Source organism: Neomonachus schauinslandi, chromosome 6, assembly GCF_002201575.2.
Source record: "Neomonachus schauinslandi chromosome 6, ASM220157v2, whole genome shotgun sequence".
NCBI lineage: Eukaryota > Metazoa > Chordata > Mammalia > Carnivora > Phocidae > Neomonachus > Neomonachus schauinslandi.
In genome coordinates, this window is record NC_058408.1 from 101,517,715 (window position 1) to 101,543,358 (window position 25,644).

At 36.7% G+C, this 25,644-nt stretch overlaps 1 protein-coding gene and 2 non-coding genes across 5 annotated transcripts in view; 2 read left to right on the forward strand and 1 right to left on the reverse strand.

Moving 5' to 3' along the window:
* The window catches only part of P4HA1 (prolyl 4-hydroxylase subunit alpha 1), an 81,955-nt gene that overhangs the window by 50,816 nt on the left and 5,495 nt on the right, over positions 1–25,644 (reverse strand). For 2 of the 3 annotated variants that reach the window (XM_021700206.1, XM_021700208.2), the window contains exons 2-5: positions 14,613–14,720; positions 12,782–12,878; positions 11,466–11,617; positions 9,094–9,231 (exon numbers count right to left, since the gene is read on the reverse strand). In XM_021700206.1, coding sequence (XP_021555881.1) covers positions 9,094–9,231; positions 11,466–11,617; positions 12,782–12,878; positions 14,613–14,688 — 463 coding nt within the window. In that variant the 5' untranslated portion in view covers positions 14,689–14,720. The remainder of the gene's footprint in view (positions 1–9,093; positions 9,232–11,465; positions 11,618–12,781; positions 12,879–14,612; positions 14,721–25,644) is intronic. The other variant, XM_021700209.1, reaches the window with a different exon arrangement.
* LOC123325233 lies at positions 20,080–20,151 on the forward strand. Its single transcript, XR_006540332.1, has one exon. It is a non-coding gene; the product is annotated as a small nucleolar RNA U2-19 (small nucleolar RNA).
* On the forward strand, positions 20,320–20,389 carry LOC123325230. The gene has a single exon (XR_006540329.1). It is a non-coding gene; the product is annotated as a small nucleolar RNA U2-30 (small nucleolar RNA).

The following is a 25,644-nucleotide window of genomic DNA, read 5'->3' on the forward strand; positions in this document are numbered from 1 at the left end:
GTCCCTAATGAAAGAACAAGACAAAGTCATGGCTGGAGATCTAAGTGAAACAGATATGAGTAACATGCCTGATAGAGAATTTAATGCAATGATCATAAGGATACTCACTGGACTTGAGAAGACAGTGGAAGACATCAATGAGGCCATTAACATAGAAATAAGGAATAACAACAGTGATAAAGGACTCAATAAATGAAATGAGAAACACGCTTAATGCAATCAACAGCAGGCTAGAAGAAACAGAGGAACAAATTAATGACCTAGAAGACAGAGTAATGGAAAGTCATCAAGCTGAACAAAAGAGAAAGAAAAGTTATGCAAAACGAGAACAGACTTAGGGAACTCAGTGACTCCATCAAATGTAATAACATTCGTATTATAGGAGTCCCAGAAGAAGAGAGAGAAAAGGGGGCAGAGGATTTATTTGAAGAAATAGTAACTGAAAACTTCCCTAATCTGGGGAAGGAAACAGATATCCAGATCCAGACGATACAGAGAACGCTTAACAAAATCAACAACAGCAGATCCACACAAGACATACTGTAATTAAAATGACAAAATATAGTGATAAAAAAGATTAAAAGCAGCAATACCAAAGAAGAGCGTTACATACAAAGGAAACCCCATAAGGCTATGAGCAGATTTTTCAGCAGGAATTTTCCAAACCAGAAAGGAGTGGCATGATATGGGGCGCCTGGGTGGCTCAGTCAGTTAAGCGTCTGTCTTCAGCTCAGGTCATGATCCCAGAGTCCTGGGATCGAGCTCCGCATCAGGCTCTCTGCTCAGCGGGGAGTCTACTTCTCCCTCTGCCTCTGCCCTTCTCCCCGTTTGTGCGCTCGCTCTCACTCTCAGTCTCTCTTCCTCTCGCTTGCTCTCTCTCCCAAATAAATAAAATCTTAAAAAAAAAAAAAAAAAAGGAGTGGCATGATATATTCAAAGTGCTGAATGGGAAAAACCTGCAGCCAAGAAGACTATCCAGCAAGGCTATCATTCAGAATAGAAGGAGAGATAAAGAGTTCCCAGACAAACAAAAAATAAAGGAGTTCATTACCACTAAACCAGCCCTGCAAGAAATATTAAAGGGACTCTGAGTGGAAAGGGGAGACTAAAAGGGACAGTATAAAGGTAGGAAACACAAAAGCAGTAAAAATGAATCTTTCTGTAAAAAAATCAGTTAAGGAACTCACAAAATAAAAGCATTAAAACATGATACCATATACCCAAAACATGGGGAGGAGAGGAGTAAAGAAGAGGTTTGAACTTAAATGACCATCAACTTAATAAAGACTGCTATATGCAGAAGAGGTTATATAACAAACCTAATGGTAACCACAAACCAAAAACCACTAATAAATATGCAAAGAATAAAGAGAAAGAAATCCAAATATATCACCAAAGAAAACCAGCAAACCATGAGAGAGAAAGAAAGGATCAGAGAAAATCTTCAGATACAATGACAAAACAGGTGATGAAATGGCAATAAATACATGTCATGGATAATTACTTTGAATGTGGTGGAGAATGAGTTATCTTATAAATGGATGTCAAAAGAAAGCCGGGGTAGCAATACTTATATTGGATAAACTAGACTTTAAAACAAAGACTGTAGGGACACCTGGGTGGCTCAGTAAGGTAAGGGTCTGCCTTCAGCTCAGGTCATGATCTCAGGGTCCTGGGATCAAGCTCCACTTCGGGCTCCCTGTTCAGCATGGAGCCTGCTTCCTCCTCTCCCTCTGCCTGCCACTCCCCCTGCTTGTACACTTTCTCTCTATATATAAAATCTTCAAAAAAAAAAAAATGGGAACTCTTCATACATTACTGGTAACAGTATAAATTCGTGCATCTGCTCTGGAGAATAATCTGGCCACATTTGGTAAAGCTGAAGAAACATATAGCCTGACTTCTTATACCCTAAGGAAACATTTGCATGTGACTACATGAGCAAAAGAATACATAACAAGGATGTTTACTGGGGCGCCTAGGTGGCTGAGTTGTTAAGCGTTCAGGTCATGGGGCTGCTTGTCCCTCTGCCACTCCCCCTGCTTCTGTTCCCTCTCTCTGCTGTGTCTCTCTCTGTCAAATAAATAAATAAAAATCTTTAAAAATAAATAAATTAAAAAAAAAAACCAAGGATGTTTACTGAAATCTTGTTTGACATAGCAAAAAAAATTGGAGATAACCAAAACGTCTATCCATGCATAAAAGAATGAATAAATCAATTCTGTCATATAATACCATACAGCAGTTAAATGAATTTATTCAAAAAATTGAGTGAAAAAGTTTGCAGAAAGATACACAGAATATAAAACACAACAATATATGTAGTAAAGTATAAAAAGACAGACGAATACAACCAAGTTCAAAATAGTCATTACCTTGAGAAAGGAAGGAAAGGTGCACAAGGGGCCTTCAAACACATTTGGGAGTTTTTATTGTAATAGAAAAAGGTTTAGAGAACAAGAAAAGCATAAAAACTGTGTATTATTTCACTCTAGTGTTATTTTTTTAAATTTTATTTTATTATGTTAATCACAATGCATTACATCATTAGTTTTTGATGTAGTGTTCCATGATTCATTGTTATTTTGACCGCTTATAGGACATGATATGATTAGAAAATTTGAGGGACTCTAATTATAAGGAATTTGCATGAAAGGAAAATTCAGTAAGAACTGAATGCAAAACAGTGACTTAAAGAGGAAGAAAAGTCAATAAAGGGGAAAAAAGTGCCTGAGAAAGGATAAATATTGTCCCAATGAAAAATAATTACACAAGGATGCCTGGGTGGTTCAGTTGGTTGAGCATCTGCGTTTGGCTCAGGTCATGGTCCCAGGGTCCTGGGATTGAGTCCCACACCCCACTCCTTGCTCAGCAGGCAGCCTGCTTCTCCCTCTGCCTCTGCTCCCCCTGCTGTGCTCTCTCTCTCCCCATCTCTCTGACAAATAAATGAATAAAATCTTTAAAAATTATGATAATAATTACACATATTCTCAGTGTGTCTTATTTTCAGCCATTCTCTATGAAAGTCTTACCAAGTGATTTCTAGATTAAAGGCAAAGTGTTCAGGGAACCCAATGAATGTCCAAGACAAAACACAGCAAATTCAGGGTTAAATAATATTCAATGCCATTCTGATGGAAAGATAATAAAGTTTTAAACAGAAATATAGTAAACCAAATGAAATTTATTATCCCCATACACAACAAACCTGCTTCTTTTGTGTTCTTTATTTTGCTGAATGGAACCCATATAGTTGTTCAAGCCAAAAACCCATATCAAGTCCACATCAAATTCTACCATTACACCTCCTAAGCAGCTTGATAACCTATCCACTTCTCTCCATATCTACTAGCTACCACTATCATCTCTTAAATTTTTACAACAGCCTCCTTTCTGAATGTCCCTACCCCCAGGTCTCAATCCAATCTCCATTCTGCAGTCAGAATGGATACTCCTAAAATGAAAATCATTTTCATTTAAACCTATTTAAAGCTTTTCAACCTATTTAAAACTTTTCAATGGTTCCTTATTGCACTCAGAGGATTTCAAACTCCTCCACATGTCTTACAAAGCCCTTCAAGAGATGGTTTCTGCTTAACCTATCTAGCCTCGTCTCTCACTACTCACAAAACCAAACCCCCATTCCCACCACTCATACACTCACCTCTTGAACAAACTACTTGTTAAGATATCTGAAATAATACACTCTCTCCTCTCTAGCTTTTATACACATTCTCTCTGGAATACTTTTCTCATGCCCACTTTTTTCTACATTTTCCTGGTTAATTCCTTATCTATTATATCCCCAATTTTTTTTAATGTGTCTTCCAGGAAGTCTTACATTATGCCTCTTATCAAGTACAGAATTAGGTTTCCTTCTATATGCTTTCATGGTATCCTAAATTATCCTCACCCAAGTGTTCATATTATATCATAAGAATATAAGTACTCTAAGGGCAAGAGCTGTATTGGTCTTATTCATTATTGCATCTCTAGAACCTGAAAGAATGGTTGGTACATATTATATAGTCAATATCTATTAAATGAATTCATGTTTCATACCAGAAACCAATTTTTAAAGATAAGGTTATGATCTTATCAGAACTGTTATAATGTATATTAGTAGAAACAGAAAATAATGGAATTATGTACCAACTTAATGGAAATTTTATTTAATATTGTTGTACCATGGTTAGCATTGCCACTTGATATTCACCCCAAATAAAGAGAGATGAGCAAGAAAACATCCTAACAAGTACCTCATCCCACTGTATATTCTTACTGAGGAAATCAATTTCAATATGAAGATAGAGGTAACATATTTCTCCAGCCAATAATGACAAGGAGATAGTAACGACAGTAAGCCATATACTCAAAGAAAAAGTGAAAGATAACAGAAGTAAAATACTGCATGAAGTCAGGTATCGGTAACCCAAGTAAAACTAGCAAATTTAAAAATTTGTGGAAATGAAACAACACACTCTTAAAACAACCAATGGAACAAAAAAGAAATCACAGAGAACATTAGAAAATACTTTAAAACAAATGAAAACAAACTCACAAAATACCAAAACTTATAGGATACATGAAAGCAGTGGAAAGAGATGTAATGTAAACGCTTACATTAAAAAGCTATAGGGAGGGGCGCCTGGGTGGCTCAGGTTAAGCATCTGCCTTCGGCTCAGGTCATGATCCCGGGGTCCTGGGATCGGGCCCTGCATCAGGCTCCCTGCTCAGTGGGAAGCCTGCTTCTCCCTCTCCCATTCCCCCTGCTTGTATTCCTTCTCTTGCTGTGTCTCTCTCTGTCAAATAAATAAAATCTTAAAAAAAAAAAAAAGCTATAAGGATCTCAAGTCAACAACCTAACTTTACAACTTAAGAAAGTAGAAAAACAAGCGCTAAACCCAAAGCTAGCAGAAAAAAGGAAATATTAGAGATAAATTTAGAATATAAAAAAAATAGAAGTTATGAACCCAAAAGTTGGTCCTTAGAAAAGATCAAGAAAATTGATAATCCTTTAGCTACATGGACTAAGAAAAAAAGAGAAGATTCAAATTACTAAAATCAAAAATGAAAGAAGGGATATTACTACTGATTCTACAAAAATACAAAGGATTACAAGAGAGTAGTATGAAAAATATACACCAACAAATTGGATAACCTAGATGAAATGGGCAAATTCCTAGGAACAAAAAGCCTACCAAGACTAAGAAAGAAACAGAAAATCGAATAGACCTCTAACTAACTAGTAAGGAGACTAATTCGGTAATCAAGTCTCCTGACAAAGAAAAGCCCTGGACCTGATGGCTTCACTGGGGAATTCTACCAAACATTTAAAGAACTAATACCAATCCTTCTCAAACTTTTACAAAAAACTGTAGAGGAGGGAATGCTTCCTATTTCATTCTACGAGGCCAGCATTACCCTTACACCAAAACCAAAGACTCTACAAGAAAACTACAGACCAATATCCCTTACAAATATTGACGAAAAATCCTCAAGTACTGGCAAATAGAATTCAGCAGCATATTAAAAGGATTATACACCATAACCAAGTGGAATTTATTCCTGGAAAACAAGGATGTCTCAACATATGAAAACTGATCAATGTAATACACCACATTAACAGAATAAAGGGGAAAAAACACATGATCATCTCAACTGATGCAGAAAACATATTTGACAAAATTCAACACTTTTTTACAATAAAAAACACTCAACAAACTAGGAGTAAAAAGAAACTAGCTAAACATAAAAAAGATATACTTGAAAAATCTACAGCAAATATATGCAATGGTGAAAGACTGTAAGATCAAGAACAAAAACAAGGATGGCCACTTTCACTACTTCTACTCAACTTAGTATGGAAGCTCTAGCCAGAGCAATTAGGCAAGAAAAAGTAATATAAGGCAGCCAAATTGGAAAAAAAGTAAAATGATCTCTCTTTGCAGATTATATTATCTTCTATGCAGAAAGCCCTAAAGACTACACACACACACACACACACACAAAACTGTTATAGCTAATAAATTATAGCTAATAAATTCAGCAAAGTAGCAGACAACAGTCAACACACAAAACTCAGTTGCATCGCTATATACTAACAATGAATAATCTGAAAACTACTAAAACAATTTTTTTTGAAGATTTTATTTATTTATTTGAGAGAGAGACAAAAGAGAGAGAAGAGGAGGGGAGGGGCAGAAGGAGAAGCTGACTCCCCACTGAGCAGGAAGCCCGATCTGGGGCTTGATCCGAGGACCCTGGAATCATGACCTAAGCCTAAGGCAGACATTTTAACTGACTAAGCCACCCAGGCATCCCCACTAAAACAATTCTAAGAATAAAATACTTAGGAATTAACTTAACCAACGAGGTGAAAGACTTATACAATGAAAACCACAAAACACTGTTGAAATAAAAGGAGACATAAAAAAATGGAAACACATCCCATGTTCATGAATTGGAAAACTGAATACTATTAAAATGGCAATACTACCCAAACTGATCTATAGATTCAATACAATCCCTATCAAAATCCCAATGTCATTCTTTGCAGAAATAGAAAAACCTATCCTAAAATTCATATGTAATCTCAAGGGATAGTCAAAACAATCTTGAAAAAGAATAGTCAAGGTGGAGTGAAAGATGGCAGAGGAGTAGGGGACCCTATTTCAACTGGTCCCCAGAATTGAGCTGGATATCTACCAGACCACTCTGAGCACCCACAAAACCAGCCTGAGATGTAAGAAGATCTGGCTCTCTACAAACAGAATATTGCAGGCGGTTGGTTTTGAGGTACGAAGCGGGGAGCCGTGATTCTGCGGGCAGATATCGGAGGATAAACGGCAGCGGGAGGGAGCCTGGCCGTAGGGATCCTACACCGACGGTGAGCCACAGCCTTGTGCGCTGGGGACGGGCACAGACTCGCAGACCCCTTGCAGCAGGGAAAGGACTTTAGGGCAGCCCCCAGGGTGGAAACTCGGAGGGGCAGGATCGCGCCTGCGAACTGGGAGTGGCTGGCGGTTTTACAAGCACAAAGGGCAGAGACGTGTCCCGACCTGGAGGCAGGACTGGGAGCCCCGCAGAGGGGTGCACAACCCAGGCCGCTGCAGTTTATTTTGACAAAGAGATTCCTTACGTACAGAGGGAGGAACAGCAGAATAACGTCAGACCTATCCACAGAGACCTGGCAAGCCAGAAAGGCCTGACAAGACATATTCAGGGTACTAAATGGGAAGAACATGCAGCCAAGAATACTTTATCCGGCAAGGCTTTCATTTAGAATGGATGGAGAGATGCAGAGCTTCCACGACCGGCAGAAACTGAAAGAATATGTGACCACTAAGCCGGCCCAGCAAGAAATATTAAGGGGAGGTTCTATAAAAGGAGAAAGACCCCAAGAGTGATCTAAAACAGAAATTTATAGGGACAATCTATAAAAACAACGTCTTCACAGGCAACATGATGACAATTAATTCATATCTTTTAATAATCACTCTCAACGTGAATGGCCTAAACACTCCCATAAAACGGCACAGGGTTGCAGACTGGATAAAAAGACAGGACCCATCCATACGCTGTCTACAAGAGACTCATTTTGAACCTAAAGATACATCCAGACTGAAAGTGAAGGGATGGAGATTTTTTTTTAAAAAAAAGGAGACAATAACAAGTACTGGAGAAGAAGTGGAGAATTTGGAACCCTTGTGCACTGTTGGTGGGAATGTAAAATAGTGTACCTACTATGGAAAATAGTATGGCAGTTCCTCAAAAACCTAAAAATAGAATTACCATATGATTCAGCAATTACACTTCTGTGTATATACCCAAAGAATGGGAGGCAGGGTCTTGAAGAGATATTTGCACAACCATGTTCACAACAGCACTGTTCACACTAGCTAACACATGGAAGCAACTCAAGTGTCCTGTTGATGGATGAAAGGATAAGCAAAATGTTGATGGATGAACGGATAAGCAATACATATATATATACACATACATATGTACATACACACACACACACACCACATTACTATTCAGCCTTAAAAGTAAGGAAATTCCGACATCTTCTACAATGTGGATGACGCTTGAGAGCATTATGCTAAGTGAAATAAACTCATCACAAAAAAACAAATACTGTATGATTCCACTTATATGAGATACTTAGAATAGTCAAAATCATAGACACAAAGCAAAATGATGGGGCTGGGGAAAGTAGGGGATGGGGAGTTACTGTTTAACGGGTACAGTTTTAGTTTTACAAGATGAGAAGAGTTATGGGGATGGATGCTGGTGATGGGTGCATGACAGTGTGAATGTACTTGGTGCCACTAAACCACACATTTAAAAGTGATTAAGATGGTAAATTTTGTTATATACTTTTTGTTCAATAAAAGATTTTTAAAGCAAATTATCATGAAACCTGCTGTAACCTAAATAAAAGGTTTTGCCAAAAATAGGTCATAAAGCAGGATGGTCCATATTACAGAACACTTTAAAAATCTGTGTACACAGTATGTCTTGGTTTTTAAATTATTGAACATATAAACTTTGATTATCAATTCCTTTATAACTTTACATACAAACATTGGATGTTCTAAAAAAAAAAAAAAAAACATGAGGAAAACTGATTGTTTCTTTTTCCAGGTTAAAAATGCCTAAAATTGAAGCACCTGGGTGGCTCAGTTGGTTAAGTGGCTGCCTTCGGCTCAGGTCATGATCCTGGGGTCCTGGGATCAAGCCCTGCGTCCGGCTCCCTGCTCAGCAGAGAGCCTGCTTCTCCCTCTCCCTCTGCCTGCCACTCTGCCTACTTGTGCTCTCTATCTCTCTGTCAAATAAATAAATAAAATCTTTTTTTAAAAAAATGCCTAAAATTAAGTCCCTATAATATTAAGCTTTCACAGTAACAAGCTATAAACTTATCCACAACTATTAGGTCCTAGGGAAAGAGAGTGCTGTTTTGTCCTCAAAGACTATGAAATAAACTAATGTTAAAAGTCCTAAAATATAAAAGTTTTCTTTTAGATTAACGTTCTAATGAACTGAATAGAACTAGGTAATAAATGTTTTATATACTACAAGAATTCTTACCTGGGAGATTACCCTTTGAGATGGTGTCTGTATCCAAATTATAGGTGTCCTGGAGACGCAACAGAGCTTTCGCTGCCCCAACCTGATCTTCATCATTAGGGAAGTACTGTCTCTGAATGGTTAGGTTAGAGATAAAGCCTTGAAATTTAAAAAAAAGAAAAGAAAAGAAAAAAAAAAAAAGAAAAAGAAAGACTCTAGAACCTCACAGACTTCCAATTTGCAATATACAGTGTTTATAAGGATTTTTCAAAATTGATTTTATTATAATTTTCTACCATACCATGAAAGTTCTGCATGCTCAACAAGAAAAAAACTAAATACACTAAGACTTGAAATGCCTCTAATTTATTCAAACTTCCCAAATCCTAATGTCACTTAAGTAATCTGAAGTCACTGCATAAATCGTATCATATTAGGTAAAGATCAACATGATAACTGAGTTTCTAGTTACACAATATAGCCTCCACCAAGCTTGAAAAATGAATGGATTTAAGGATTTGAAAATGACACCCACTGGCAACCAATTATACTTTCAGATAACAGATGGTAAATAAAATATATGTGCTTAAAGAAAGTTCTATTTTCTTCTTCCATGTGTCACACATTATATAAATATGTAAATATATAAAGTTTGGTGGAATCCTTTGAGGCGGAAAGAGATTAATTATATATTTAAGATTATCAAGTGAACTCATTTATTAAAATATATTTAGATCTGTTAAATTACTGAATATAGTGATCAAGATTTGCTCTATATAAAATCTAATCCTTCGGGCTCCCTGCTCCTTGGGAGCCTGCTTCTCCCTCTGCTTCTCTCTCTCTCTCTCTCTGTCTCTCATGAATAAATAAAAAAATCTTAAAAAAAAAAAATCTAATCTTAATTTTAAAAAGTTTTATATAAAATATAGCAAAAACCAAACTAACAAACTAATTACTGATAATTATATAACCCCTAAGGAGAACAGAAGCTAAATACTCCTTAAGGAACCAAAAAAAACCAAAAAGTTATTTAAAATTTTAATCATATAAGGTTCATCATTTGCAAATAAAAGTTAGGTATGAAACTTCCCTCCCCTCTCATTTACTTATAATCAACTGTATTTTGCTCAGCAAAAGGCCAGGCATTTTTATGTTAATGAAAATGTACAAATGAACAAGTAGCTAGGAGAGGGTTAAAGTTCATACTAAGCATATTCTTTAGTTTTAAGAGCAACTCTTAATCACAATCTCCACATGGAATTTTACAAGTTTTACAGATTTTTTTATGACCCAAAATAAAAACCAAGAAGTTGCTTAAATCCAATCCAATAAAAAAGTGGAAAAATACATGTATTATAGCACTATGGGATGACTACCACAGATTAAAACGTCAAAGTCTCAAGGTTTACCTTATAAAAGAACTTAGGTCATAAAGATCATTACTTGAGAATTTTTTTAAATTAATAAATAAATGTGTATATGTGTGTGCACACACACATACAGGACTTTAAAAATGTTCTCATGGTGCTATATAAGAGAGCAAATAATCACTGGTATTTCCCTCTCACAATGAAGTTTTCACAAGTGCCTGCCTTGATTTTTCTCCTCAAGGCTTCCTGTCCTATGCATAATAGTTTACTGCTCAGAAACACTCATAAGCACCCTTGGAGTATTTTCATTTACATAGCTAACTCAACTCTCTCCCTCTTTCTTGCTTTTTTTCATTCCACCTTCAGTCACTGAACAAATATTATATCTAAGCATATTCCCTCTAGTTCTTAGACTCCAGACTTAGTTTTCTGTGTCTGTTACTAAAATATCTAAAACACCTCAATTCTCCAAATACAATTTTGTTTTAATTAGAAAGACCTTCATTGTTACTGTTTGCAGTCTTAGTTTTTAAATTTACGGTCTAAAAGAAGTCTAAGATTCAAAATACTACGTAGAACACAGCTAACACTTTTCCTTATAGTACCACTCCCAATACATTAACAATTGATGAGAAGATAGAGATTTATCCATAAATTTTTGAAATCTGAAGGTAATCCTAAAATGGAAAGGATTACTCTCAGAAATGAAGCTATATGCCAAATAACTGATTCACTTTTATAAATTTCAAGCAAAAAGTACCAATGCTAGTCACCAACAACAGAAATTACTTTTTTTTTTTTTTTACACTAAAGTTATTTTTGTTTCCAGTTTTTTTTTACATCGAGGAATTCAGGATCTAGACTAACTCCAGTCAAACCAAACACACCCCTGCAACAATTTAGTTATTACAACACTGAACACTTGATGTTCTGGGAAATGAATTTATTAGTATTGGCACTTCCACACGTGGCAGCAGTATTGTCTTACTTTTTTTGGCTCCTTAGTCTTACCATCTGACTTACCATCTGACATATCCTTAAGGACCAGATTCTCCAACTCACTCCATTCAGTGTTCAGACGTTTCATTAATTTGAATGCATTTACAGGGTGCCCAACAAAGCCTTCTGGATCTTTTGTCGCTGTGCTGGTTAGTCGATCTAACTTCTCTGCCCATCTATACACGTAAGACATAAATGGAGCACACATACACTTAAGGAAGAATACAATTTAATAAAGCACTCAGAAAAAGAAAAAAGACTAGATTAGAGGTTTTTGAGTAAAAACTATATTCAAAAACTCTTTTTTATTAAAAATTATAGGTTTTTTTAGGGGCGCCTGGGTGGCTCAGTCATTAAGGGTCTGCCTTCGGCTCAGGTCATGATCCCAGGGTCCTGGGATCAAGCCCCGCATCGGGCTCCCTGCTCTGCGGGAAGCCTGCTTCTCCCTCTCCCACTCCCCCTGCTTGTATTCCCTCTCTCGCTGTGTCTCTCTCTGTCAAATAAATAAAATCTTTAAAAAAAAAAAAAAAAAAAACTATAGGTTTTTTTAAAAAGCAAGACTGTTACGGGTAAAATCTAGCTTGGTAAAATAAAAATATAACAAGTCCTTTTCTTTTAGTTTTGTTTCTCTCAAATGGTTACAGTAAATGGAACCTATCTTAGAAAAGGTGTGATTGCATACCTCTACTAAGGGTCTAAAAATTCATCTCCCCATAGGTCCTTAGAGCCAAAAAATTGATTATTATAAAGTACAAATGAGCCCAATCGAAATTCAGTTACATGTTCATTTAAATCAAACTTATACCAAAATTTTACATTCAGTACCTAAAAACTATATTTTAAAACAAACAAAAAAAACCCTGAATATTCAGCTACTCACTAAACAAAAGGCAGGAATTCTCACATCAGGATTAACTCTGAGCCTGAGTCAGTTAAAAATAAATTAGCAGGTAAGGAAAAACTGTATCAATTAATAATTAACAATACTTATCACTGTAATCTCTAGAATGGAACCACAGGAGTGAAAGATAAATAGAACTGGAAAATTGCTCTAGAAGATGACTTGATTAGGGAGGTAAGAGGAAGACAGAAGATATTAACAACCATTTTTAGAAACTGTCAGTCAACACCCATACCCATTTATATCCTTATCTCAATCCATGTTCCTTTACCTAAACTCCTGGCCCAGGCCTAACTCTTGTTTTCTGTGCTCCTATTTTACCCATTTCAGCCAGCTTTTAAGAGAGGTGGCTGCCATTTCCACTCAAAGAATGTTTTAGCTCTAGAACGAAAACATCCAGGTGGAGTCAGAATCATAGTAAGTAGAACACTTTGCTTACTTTTTTATTTGTTCTAATTTATCCTCTTCTGCCTTAATATAGTCTTTCAGAGAAGTCACCAGATCTTTCTCAGTATGGATCAAATCAGTCATCTGACCTAGAAGGAGAAAGGAAGGTTATCAAATATCTACATTGGTCAACACAAGTATTTTAGAATAATTTAAAAATGACCAAGAATGCTTCATTCTTTGAGAAGATTTAACTGGTATTAGACACAGATATGCTGGAGAAAACATCTTTCTTTTTTCTTTTTTAACTAGATAAACAAAGACAACTGTGTTCCAGTTCTAATTTTCAAGCTACTTCATTTTGCAAATTGGACCATACGGGCAAACTGATCTAAAAATTTATTTATTTATTTTTTTTTTTTTAAAGATTTTATTTATTTATTCATGAGAGACAGAGAGAGAGACAGAGGCAGAGGGAGAAGCAGGCTCCCCGTGGAGCAGGGAGCCCGATGCGGGACTCGATCCCAGGACCCTGGGATCATGACCTGAGCCGAAGGCAGACGCTTAACCGACTGAGCCACCCAGGCGTCCCTAAAAATTTATTTTTAAATTACAAAACAACACTACTTTTTCTTCTTCCCTACCTCTGCTCTCATCTTTTTTTGTTCTTGAGACTAACTAGAATTAATTTTGTATTCAATAAACTAAAACCACACTAACAAAAGATATACTTCACAAATGAAATTCAAATCATCCATGTTTAGTTATTTATAATGGGATAAGAAGACTCATCATTTTATATCCTAAAATTGTATGTCATAAATATAATACTTGTGTTTTAGTTAGCACTACTATCACACAAGGGTAAAACTAGTTAACAGCATGAAGGAAAACATCTCACTTAAGGCAGATGAAGTGTGCATATAGGAAAATATAAAAGGATACACATCAAACATGAAAAGTATTTCTGGGGGAAAGAGGACATGTGGAAGTCTTACATTCTATGTATTTTTGTTTGTTTCTTCTTTAACCATATGCTATTTTAGTAATACTTTCAAAGATTTTTTTAATTATGCTGTAGAAAAAAATAACTTGTGTTCATAGTAGATTCTTAAATGGAAAAAGCAGGTTATGAAATAATGTGCAATGTATTACTTATATCTGTGCATTAAAAAAAGACTTAAATTATTTGCTGAGTAGACTCATTAACAAAGAATTTTCTTGGTATGCTTTTCTAAATTTTCTTAAGTTCTAACCTGAAAATGTGCTGCTTTTGTAATCAGAAAAGAATTTTTTAATTAAATTTTAAAGAGAGAGACTTGTAGAGGGGAAGGAACCAAATCAATGCTTCAGTCTCTGGGAATATACTGTATTTGTTTTTACTGATTTAAAAACACTAAAAAATGGGGTGCCTAGGTGGCTCAGTCTGTTAAGCATCTGCTTTCAGCTCAGGTCATGATCCCAGGGTCCTGGGATCGAGCCGCATCGGGCTCCCTGCTGAAGAGGGAGCCTGCTTCTCCCTCTCCTTTGCTCATCTCCCTCTCCCTTGCCACTCCCCTCACTTATTCAATTCTCTGTCAAATAAATAAAATCTTAAAAAAAAAAAAAAAAAACTCTAGGGGCGCCTGGGTGGCTCAGTCGTTAAGCATCTGCCTTCGGCTCAGGTCATGGTCCCAGGGTCCTGGGATCGAGCCCCGCATCGGGCTCCCTGCTCGACGGGAAGCCTACTTCTCCCTCTCCCACTCCCCTGCTTGTGTTCTTTCTCTCACTGTATCTCTCTCTCTGTCAAATAAATAAAATCTTAAAAAAAAAAAACCAAACACTAAAAAAATGGAAAATTTTAAATGCAAGATCAATACAAACCAAAAAATAGTAAGACTTACCAATTGAAGTAAAAAAGCCTGGATGGGCCAAAGACTGGGGAAGCAGAATCCCTACAATTAAAATACACCAGATCATCTTGGAAGACTTAATTTTTCAGGTTCACACACCTACAAGAGAAATATGGCCATTATAACAACAACAAAAAGTAGGGTAGGAAAAGTTCCTAACTGATTTTTCCTATAACCAAAATGTAAGTCAGACACGAAGATTGCCCACAGACTGTTGTTAATTCTTATAAATTCATTTAATAATTTAAGACCTACGATCTTATTTTTCATATAAATACTAATTTTATATTTCATGTTAAAGAAAAATATAAAGGTTTGTTATCACCTGATAATTTATGCTTAAAAATTCAACCCGTTTGTTTTCTCCTTAGTTACTACTATAATTAGAGTGATTAGATAGTAACTCTTCCATATAGACTGAAAAATAAGTTTTCTGTTATCTACATCTAAACTATGAATTTCGTATAAAAATATACTACTTCATTAAAGTAACTTAATTTAGGGGTGCCTGGGTGGCTCAGTCAGTTAAGCGTCTGCCTTTGGCTCAGGTCATGATCCCAGGGTCCTGGGATCAAGCCCCGCATCGGGCTCCCTGCTCGGCAGGAAGCCTGCTTCTCCCTTTCCCACTCCCCCTGCTTATGTTCCTTCTCTCACTGTGTCTCTGCCAAATAAATAATAAATAAAATCTTAAAAAATATATATACAAAAAATAAAGTAACTTAACTTAAACATTACCAAAATTCATTCTGAAATGTTAGAATATGTTTTAAAGGGAAAAAATAGTTTTCAGAGCCACCGATTTATCCTTTAAATTCCTAACTTGTTCCATGTTTTCCCTACATGGCTTTCAATTTTAAAATAAGTTCAATTACAGGGGTGCCTGGGTGGCTCAGTCGTTAAGGGTCTGCCTTCGGCTCAGCTCATGATCCTAGGGTCCTGAGATCGAGCCCCGCGTCGGGCTCCCTGCTCAGCAGGAAGCCTGCTTCTCCCTCTCCCACTCCCCCTGCTTGTGTTCCCTCTCTCGCTGTGTCTCTGTCAAATAAATAAATAAAATCTTTAAAAAAATAAAAAAATAAAAATAAAATAAGTTCAATTATAAAAGTTGTACATTTCAGGGAATCTGGGTGGCTCAGTTGGTTGGGCTCCATGCTGGGCATGGAACCTACTCAAAAAAAAAAAAAGTTACAGATTTTTGGGGTGATGAAAACGTTCTAAAATTGACTGTGGTGACTGATGGTTGAAGAACACAGTAACAGTACTGAAAACTACTGAATCGTGACCATTAAATGGGTGAACTGTATGGTACATGAATTATATCTCAATAAAGCTGTTATTTTTAAAAAGTACAGAATCCAAAAAGAATAAACAGCCCTGTTGATTTAGGCTAGTAATTTCTCTCAAATGACCTAGTGTTGAGGTTTTTCCTTTGTCCCTGGTAGCACTGACTTTTCTAGAACAAATTCTTCACGGCAGGTGCAAATATTATCTAACCATCAGAAAGATTTTACTCTTCTTTCCCAAATGTCCTGATAACACTCTTTTCTTGCTCCTTCACCATCACATACATCGATTTTTAAGTCCTCCTTATTACCTTACAGAAGAGTAAGTTACTATTACAGTACTTTTTGCCCAGTAACAGGCTCCCATTAGTTCATCTTCTTGTCTCCCTATCCCTCTTTGAGCAGGCATTTCTGACTCTTTCCAAGTGACTTCACTTAAACCAACAGGTTCAAATCCACATTGGAAAGCTCCCTACTCCGCCAAAACAAACAAAAACCAAAACCAAAACAAAAACAAAAACCCTTTCCCCTTCTTGAATCTCAATAAAAAACAGATCACCACAGAAACTGACATTCTTCTCCCTCAAGTTTGCCACAAGCTTCCAGATACTTCCAAAACCACACAGTAGTGAAATACACTGCTCTCTTGGCTGCTTTACAGTAACTCTTTGGGAAGGCTTCTAGAATGCAGCAGATGCAGACACTTCCTCTCCTGGGCTCCAGCCAAAGCACAAGGCTTTTTCAAAATCCTGGGCTGTCTGAAAAGTCTAGAATCTTCTCACTGTTTATACAGATTTCTGCCATAATTTTCTTCATGATTAAATGTTATTTCCAGAAAATACAAATGCTTTTGCCATACTAACAAAAGGCTAATCAGAAATGCTGTCTAAATGTTAAACTCTGATAAGAAAGTTCAGATTTGTCAGGCAAGAGGTTATTTTTTCATAGCTAAAATATTATTTTGTAACTCAAGTTTTTTTTGTCATCTTTCAATGTCCTTAAATCCCTCAATGAATCAAGAACCATTAGCCTACAGAAATCACTAAAGTTTGAAAACTGCATTTTAACAATGATAGACTTACATAGAACATCAAGGCATTAATCACATGAAGAATAATAAATATACCTTTACCTTACATCATGCTCCAAAATAAATTCTAGATCGATTAAAGAGCTATAACCAACAAAAAGTAGAAAACTTACTAGATCTCTAAAAGGAGAAAAGACTCTCTCAACTTTAAAAAAGATAAAACAAATAACCTATCAAAAGCCAGATGGAATTTAAATACACAAAATAATCTAGGCTTATATGTGTTTTTTAAAGACCCCATAAACAGGACGCCCAGGTGGCTCAGTTGGTTAAGTGTCTGACTCTTGATTTCGGCTCAGATCATGATCTCTGGGTCCTGAGATTGAGCCCCATGTCAGGCTCTGTGCTGAGCATGGAGCCTGCTTGAGATTCTCTCTCCCTCGCCCTGCTCTATCAAAACAAAACAAAATGAAACAAAACAAAAAAACCCTATAAACTACAAATTAGGAAACTAAAGAAAATGGAGCTCATTTAAGGAGCTCATACAAATCAATAAGAAAAACACTAAGATATTAATAGTAAAGTCGATTAAGAATGCAGAAAGTCGGGGTGCCTGGGAGGCTTAGTCAGTTAAGCATCTGCCTTCAGCTCAGGTCATGATCCCAAGATCCTGGGATCGAGCCCCACGTTGGACTCCCAGCTCAGTGGGGAGTCTGCTTCTCTCTCTCTCCCTCTGCCTCTCCCCCTACTTATGCTCTCTCTCTCGCTCACTCTCTCTCTCAAATGAATAAATAAAATCTTTAAAAAAAAGAATGCAAAAAGTCACAAAAGAACTAAAAATAGTTTAAAAAGTTCACTCAGTTATCAAAGACCCATTTTTTGTCCTTCAAATGAATAATTAAATTTAACAAATTCACAATTAAAAATATCTAATGATGGTGCTATAAACATGTCAAGGAACTTAAAATGAGTATATCCTTTAACTTGCGAATTTAAATGAAAACACAAAATTTAAAAATTAAGAAACTCACATTCATTGCTGGTGAGAATGCAAAATGGTAAAGCCATCTTGGAAGATGGTTTGGCAGTTTCTTAAAAAATCAGACATACTCTTACCATATAATCTGGCAACTGTTCTCCTTTGTATTCACCCAAAAAAGTTGAAAACTTATGTCCACACAAAAACCTGCACATGGATATTTCTAGGTTTCTTCATAATGGCCCAAATTTGGAAGCAACCAAAATGTCCTTCAGTAGGTAAATGGATAAACTGGTACATCCAGACAATGGAATATTATACAATGCTAAAAGGAAATGAGCTATCAAGCCATGAAAAGACATGGAAGAATCTTAAATGCATATTTCTAAGTAAAAAAAAAAGCCAATCTGAAAAGGCTATGTACTGTATGATTCCAACGAAAGGCATTCTGGAACTACGAAGACAGTAAAAAGATCTGTGGTTGGGAGGTGGGAGGATGAAGAGATGGAGCACAAGATTTTTAGGGCAGTGAAAATACTCTGTAAGATATCATAATGATAAATACATCATTTATTTTTGGACATACATTTGTCCAAATCCACAGATTATACAACACCAAGAGTGAATGGGTAATGTAAACTATGTATGGACTTTGGGTAATTATAATGTGTCAATGCAGATTCAAGCAATTATAACAAATGTACCACTCTGGTGGGGGATGTTGAGCCTATCCATGTGTGGGGGTAGGGGGTATATAGGAAATCTCTGCACCATCCTCTCAATTTTGCTTTTAAAAATTAAGTCTCGGGGCGCCTGCGTGGCTCAGTCGGTTAAGCGGCTGCCTTCGGCTCAGGTCATGATCCCAGGGTCCTGGGATCGAGTCCCGCATCGGGCTCCTTGCTCAGCAGAGAGCCCGCTTCTCCCTCTGCCTGCCACTCTCCCTGCTTATGCTCTCTCACTCTGTGTCAAATAAATAAATAAAATCTTAAAAAAAAAAAAAAAATTAAGTCTCAAAATAAATTAACATCATACAACCCTGGTGGAATCTGTATTGAATTAGATTAAGTTTCCACTACTCTGACAGAAAGTCATAAATACATATGGATCAAAACAAAGAAAAAAATTATCATAATATGATATAACTATGCATGAAAATACACAGCAGAAATTCACCAAAATGCAGTTGTTTCTGGACAGTAGAACATTAGGTAATTTTTTTCTATTTCTTTGTATTTTCCAGATGTCCTAGGGTATATTTACTTTTATAGTGACAAAAAATTAATTCTATACAAAATCATAAACCTACAATAATAAAACATCAACTCCCATATTATGTATGTCACTGTAAGCTTTTAATGAAATGGTTAATTACTCTCTAATACAAAAAAGTAGCTAACAAATACTATCCACATTTACACCTGTTCTACATTCTAACTATATAAGCCTCCAAATTTCTTTCTCTGCTACGAAGATAGGAAGTTTATATGAAAGCAACCCAAATATCCAGCCATGAACTACACTGTCAGAGTAGCACACTTTTCTATTATCCTTCCTCTTACAGACAGACACAGGATGTGGGCTAAGCCAGTCACTGACATAACATTTGAGGGGTGGGTTTGTGAAATGATATAAAGCAGCTCCTTCTGGAGTTGCTCAGCTCGTAGGATATGAATTTGGAGCTGCCTGTGATGATCTTTCCCACTTGTCAAGGACACATAGGAGCCCAATCTAAAAACAGAACAAAGTCATCCAGAGATAGACAATTCCAAGCTCCATAGTCCTGATTCTTCCAATTATTCTATTCTTCCAATCTGTGAGCTACTCCAATAATCTTCCAACCCAGTAAAGGGAGCCTCTAAATTCCCTTTTTAAGGAATTTTAAACTACATCAAGTTGGATTTCTATCATTTGCAATATAAAGTTCAGACCCACACAGCATTACTCCAAACTACTATGCCAATCAAATGAAGACAGCCCTATAAAGCAGTGGTTCTCAAACTTTAGCTATATCAGAATCACCTAAAGGTCTGAGACATGCAGATAATTTACACAAGTTCTTAGGTGATGGTGATGCTGCTTGTCTGGGGATCATACTTTGAAAACCACCAGATACAAACATCCCTTAAAATCACACAAAAGGTGCTTTCTACCTTTAATAGAGTAAAATTTGATCAATGATGAAAACAGCCAAATCTGAGCATCAAAAGACCTTCCTGATACATGATCTTTCTAGTTCTGAGAAGCAAAAGTAACTTAGACCAATAAGGGCTTATGTCTGGAGGGAGGGAGGGAGGGAGTGTGTGTGTGTGTGTGTGTGTGTAAAGGTGATCATGTGACTGTGTATAACCGAGGACTTGATAATGAGATGGGGGGAAGGAGATGTGTATGTGTATGAGACTAATGAGTTCTGAGCAATGATGAAAAGGTTTTACTACTGACCTTTACAACTATGAAGGTTTCTACACTTGATGTGAGCTCAGAATTGAAGAAAAATAAAAAAATAAAAATGCAATAAAATAGTAAAATTTTACTTCAATTTATTTTTTGAAAAATATAACTGAATTTCTAATTATTCTAGTGAACAGTTGCTCTAATTTCTCTCTTTTTTTTTTTAAATTTATTTATTTATTTATTTGACAGAGAGAGAGAGATAGCGAGAGCAGGAACACAAGCAGGGGGAGTGGGAGAGCGAGAAGCAGGCTTCCTGCCGAGCAGGGAGCCCGATGCGGGACTCGATCCCAGGACCCTGGGACCATGACTGAGCCGAAGGCAGACGCTTAACGACTGAGCCACCCAGGCGCCCTCTTTTTTTTTTTTTTTTTAAAGTAGGCTCCATGCCCAGGGGTGCCTGGGTGGCTCAGATGGTTAAAGTAGGCTCCATGCCCAGCGTGGACCCCAACATGGGGCTCGAACTCACGTCTGTGAGATCAAGACCTGAGCTGAGATCAAGACTCAGATCCTCAACCATCTGAGCCACTCAGCTACCCCTCCTCCAATCTCTTTTAATACCAGATAGTTGTTGGGGGCGCCTGGGTGGCTCAGTCATTAAGCATCTGCCTTCGGCTCAGGTCATGGTCCCAGGGTCCTGGGATCGAGTCCTGCATCGGGCTCCCTGCTCAGCGGGGAGCCTGCTTCTCCCTCTCCCACTCCCCCTGCTTGTGTTCCCTCTCTTGCTGGGTCTCTCTCTGTCAAATAAATAAAATCTTTAAAAAAAAAAATACTAGATAGTTGTTTATAAGCAAGGGTTTTTGTTGTTTATCAATCACAGGTTTTTAAGACAATGGTTTCCTTACTTCTGATGTCTCACTTCCATTTATTTCCATCTTCACTCAGCAGCTTTCAAAGCAAATCATTATAAGCACCCAAGAGTCAAGCATCCTAAAAGACACTGGAGTTTTATCAAAAATAGTAAGATACAGGGGCGCCTGGCTGGCTCAGCCGGTAGAACATGAGACTCTTGATCTCAAAGTTGTAAGTTTGAGCTCCACAATGGGTTCGTAGAGGTTAGTTAAAAATAAATTTAAAAAAATTTTTTAAATAGTAAGATACAAATGTCTCTTCTTCTAAATCCTCAAACAAGCCTGAAATAGAATGTAAATGGGTTAAAGAGGATGCAAGGAAGGTAAATCTCAGCTCCCTAAAAAGACTGGACTCAAAGAAAAAAAAAAAGAAAGCCAAAGGGGAGTCAAAGATACAAAGATAAATTTATACTAGCATCAAATGTAGTATGGAAACACTACAGATAAATTACTGAGAGTATTTTGGTTCTTGGTTAGATGGTAGGTTCATGAGTGCTTATTATCTAATTTTTATAACATACATATACATTACACATGTTTAATATGCATGAATATCATATTTTAGAAACTATAAGGAAAAAGAGTATGGAAGATATCTTTCTGGAAAACAAATAAAAATAAATAGCAAAATATAATATTTATCCAAAACTTTCCTACAGTTCTTCTCCCAGGAAAGTCCAATCCCACACACTCACAGGTCAATCAAACCTGGGAACAGATTTTATTTTATTTATTTTTTTTTTAAATTTTATTCATTTATTTGAGAGAGAATGAGCTAGAGAGAGCATGAGAGGGGGGAGGGTCAGAGGGAGAAGCAGACTCCCTGCTGAGCAGGGAGCCCGATGCGGGACTTGATCCTGGGACTCCAGGATCATGACCTGAGCCGAAGGCAGTCGCTTAACCAACTGAGCCACCCAGGCGCCCTGGGAACAGATTTTAAAACAGTTCTACTACATTGTAAATATTTACAACTTTGAGTTATCAGGATTCACTGAATTGTATGTACAAGTTATTTAATGAATTACCAGGAACAGGGTATCTGGCAAATAATTCTATTGGCCTTTCAGTCTAGCATTTTTCTTCCAAGAAAAAAATTGCAACATTTTAAAAACTTGGGTCTTTCCCAGATAAATCATTAAAAATTAATAAGGCCAACTAAAGAATGCTTGATATTCTAATCTAAACTTTCTTTGACAATAAAAATTTTCCACAGGTCTCCTTCTAGCAGTCCCTCCATAGCTTCCACAACTGTTCCAAATCTTCTTTTAGAGGGCTCCAGCTTAAATTTATTTAACCTCATACAAATCCCACATTCAACTGTTGGTCTTCCTGACTTCACTGTTAGACTTTTTTTTTTTTTTTTTTTTTTGACAGTTTTTATAGTGAATGCAAAAGACCAGCACAAATCCAGGCTTCTAATTCAGGCTATAACAATGGGGTGTATATCAAGACTTGGCATGTCTCCTATATAAAAGTAGGATGGATTTTCTAAGACAACTAAGAGTACTTACTAATAGAACTAGTTATATTTCTGTTCTTCCCTCTAATCCCTCTGGCAAATTGCCATTTGTTTTAACTTAACACCATGAATTCCAGTCATACTTATGCTCCCAAAGAGAGTAAACTACATCTCTAATACATACAATCTGACGGACAAGTGCTTTAATGGCTATGACCAACTTTTCTATCAAAAACTCAGAAATCCATGCTAGCTTTCCCACAGTGTACTTGAGCTTTCTGTACTTGAGCAGTGAACCCAGTCATTGGTATAATTCCAACTGAACAGCATTTTGAAATTTGGTTGGGAAGAAGCTCTAAATCAAGATATCAGCCTTAACTGAAGTACTATAAAGTCTGTCTTTTGGAGATTCTTGCAAAATTCAAACTTTTCCTTGTCAGAAAGAACCTGAATATAATATCATTTCAAAAACACACACCTATTTTTGCCTATATGGTGTCTCTACCACCCTACTCTCTTTCTTCTGGAAACTGCCCCCTTCTACCTTTTTTACTGCCCCCATCTACTTTTAATTCATCCTCATAGTTTCATCAGTCATGTTATACAGCGTGCTACTTCTTCCCTCACCAAGTAACCAAAGTTCTTTCCTGGAAATTGTGAAAATAAAATTGAGGAAAAAAGGGTAGGCACTATTACATTATATTTGCCTGAATTATATAAAGCTCAGGAGAAGTAATGGACCAAGTTTTGACATATTGGTCAAAAAGTAAATGAAGTTTATCTAGAAAGAATAAAAAGTGAAGCAAATATACAGAGAGGAAGATAAACAAGAGACAGAAGAAAACATTCTGATGCTCCTGATATTCTTGAAGTCTAATAACATTCCTGACCTCAATTGTTAAGACAACTCCCTATCCCCACAATACTTACATAAATTCCACTGTGTGTTAGTATGAGTTGGGTTTCTGTTTAACGCAGAGTCCTAGTTAATTGTGTGTCTAATCCTGCAGTTAATATTTTTATAGGCAAAATAAATAATAAGGTAATTTTTTTGGCTTAATTGTTAGAAATCCAGTAAGTGCCACTTCTATGTCAGAGATACAGAATTTAGAATAAATATTTTAATCCATTTTTTTAAAAAGATTTAAATTGGAATTTGGATTCAAAATTAAAGGAAGTTTAAATTCACCAGTATTCTACCTCACTTTTATTTCTGTGATGGTTAAATCGCCTAGCAAGCACACCTGTGGTTGTGAAACTAGCATAGCAAAAAAGAAAATCCCCAGTTATTGATGTACTAGATTTGTGTATGTCTTTTAAACAGTTCTAGTTTCCACTTTACATGGAATAACCAGGAAGTGTAAAAATTCAAAAGTGAAATAAAAAATTTTATCAGTTAAAAAAAATTGAACTTAAACTCAATGTTTAAAGTTTGTTTCAGGGTGCCTGGGTGGCTCAGTCGGTTAAGCGTCTGTCTTTGGCTCAGGTCATGATCTCAGGGTCCTGGGATCAAGTCCCATGTCGGGCTCCCTGCTCAGCAGGGAGTCTGCTTCTCCCTCTTCCTCTACACCTTACCCCTGCTTGTGCTCTTTCTCTCAAATAAATAAAAATCTTTAAAAAAAAATAAAGTTTGTTTCAAATAGAAAAGTTAAGTTCCCCTAAACCAGAAACATTTTACAAATAAATGTAGGCTGATGGAGGTTTGAGAAAGAAATGAATCTTATTATTATTAAAATGGTGCTATTCTTCACTGACTCTTAAACTATGTATTTTAAACTGTATAATATACCTCTCAACTATTTCAAACACTTTAGTTAGAAATGCACATATTTCCCAATGTGGGGGGAAAAGGTCAGGATTCTTATGCCCAGGATACAGAATATAAAAAATTTACCAGAAGTGGTATTTTTTAAATAGATTTTATTTATTTTTTGACAGAGGGAGAGACAGCGAGAGAGGGAACACAAGCAGGGGGAGTGGGAGAGGGAGAAGCAGGCTTCCCGCGGAGCAGGGAGCCCGATGCGGAGCAGGGAGCCCGATGCGGGGCTCGATCCCAGAACCCCGGGATCATGACCTGAGCTGAAGGCAGATGCTTAACGACTGAGCCACCCAGGCACCCCACCAGAAGTGATATTAAAAGCCCCCCAATTAGTAAGATTAATCAATAACATCTACCTTTATTTGGTGATCCCCTTAACAAGAAGCCGAATAAGCAAAAAAGGTGTCAAAATATTAGGTCAAATCTGACTACAAGCAAGTAATAAAAAAAAAACAAAAACAGTAATTTAGATGGAAGTGCCTAGGACGATACTTGGCACATAAAAGACACTTAAGAAACGTTACCTTTGGATGTGGGGCAAGAACTTTAGATGGATTTGTGCCAAGGGTATCTCCAGGGACATAGGAAAAAGAAAAGACTTGGAGAATGGTAGGAAGCCCAGGAAACCTCGATCCTGGGCAGGGACAGTGAGAAGGAACAAGTAGCCTAGTCTACTAGCAGACAGATGAAGACTCATAATTTAAGAATTTGAGTAGGAGAAGTAAGTGGATGGAGGCAATGGAAGGAAAAAGGGAAAAGAAGTAACCATTAAATTATATGTGCTTTATTTGTTGCTTGTAAATGCTAGTATTTCCAAATATTAACAATCTATATATTTCTCATTTTAAGAAAGACCTTGCAGTGTCTTCTCTTGGCTGTATAAACTAGTTGTTATATTAATGAAACTGTGTATCTAATAACATAAATGTCAATTAACATTGGTTAGGGCACTAAAAAACCAGCAGTAATATAAAAAGCAGCATTAGAGATTCAAACTCTTCTTTTTTTTAAGATTTTATTTATTTATTTGAGAGAGAGTGAGAGAGAAAATGCACGGGGCGGGGGGGTGGGGGGGGTCAGAGGGAGAAGTAGACTCCCAGCTGAGCAGGGAGCCGGATGCAGGATTCCAGGATCATGACCTGAGCCAAAGGCAGTCA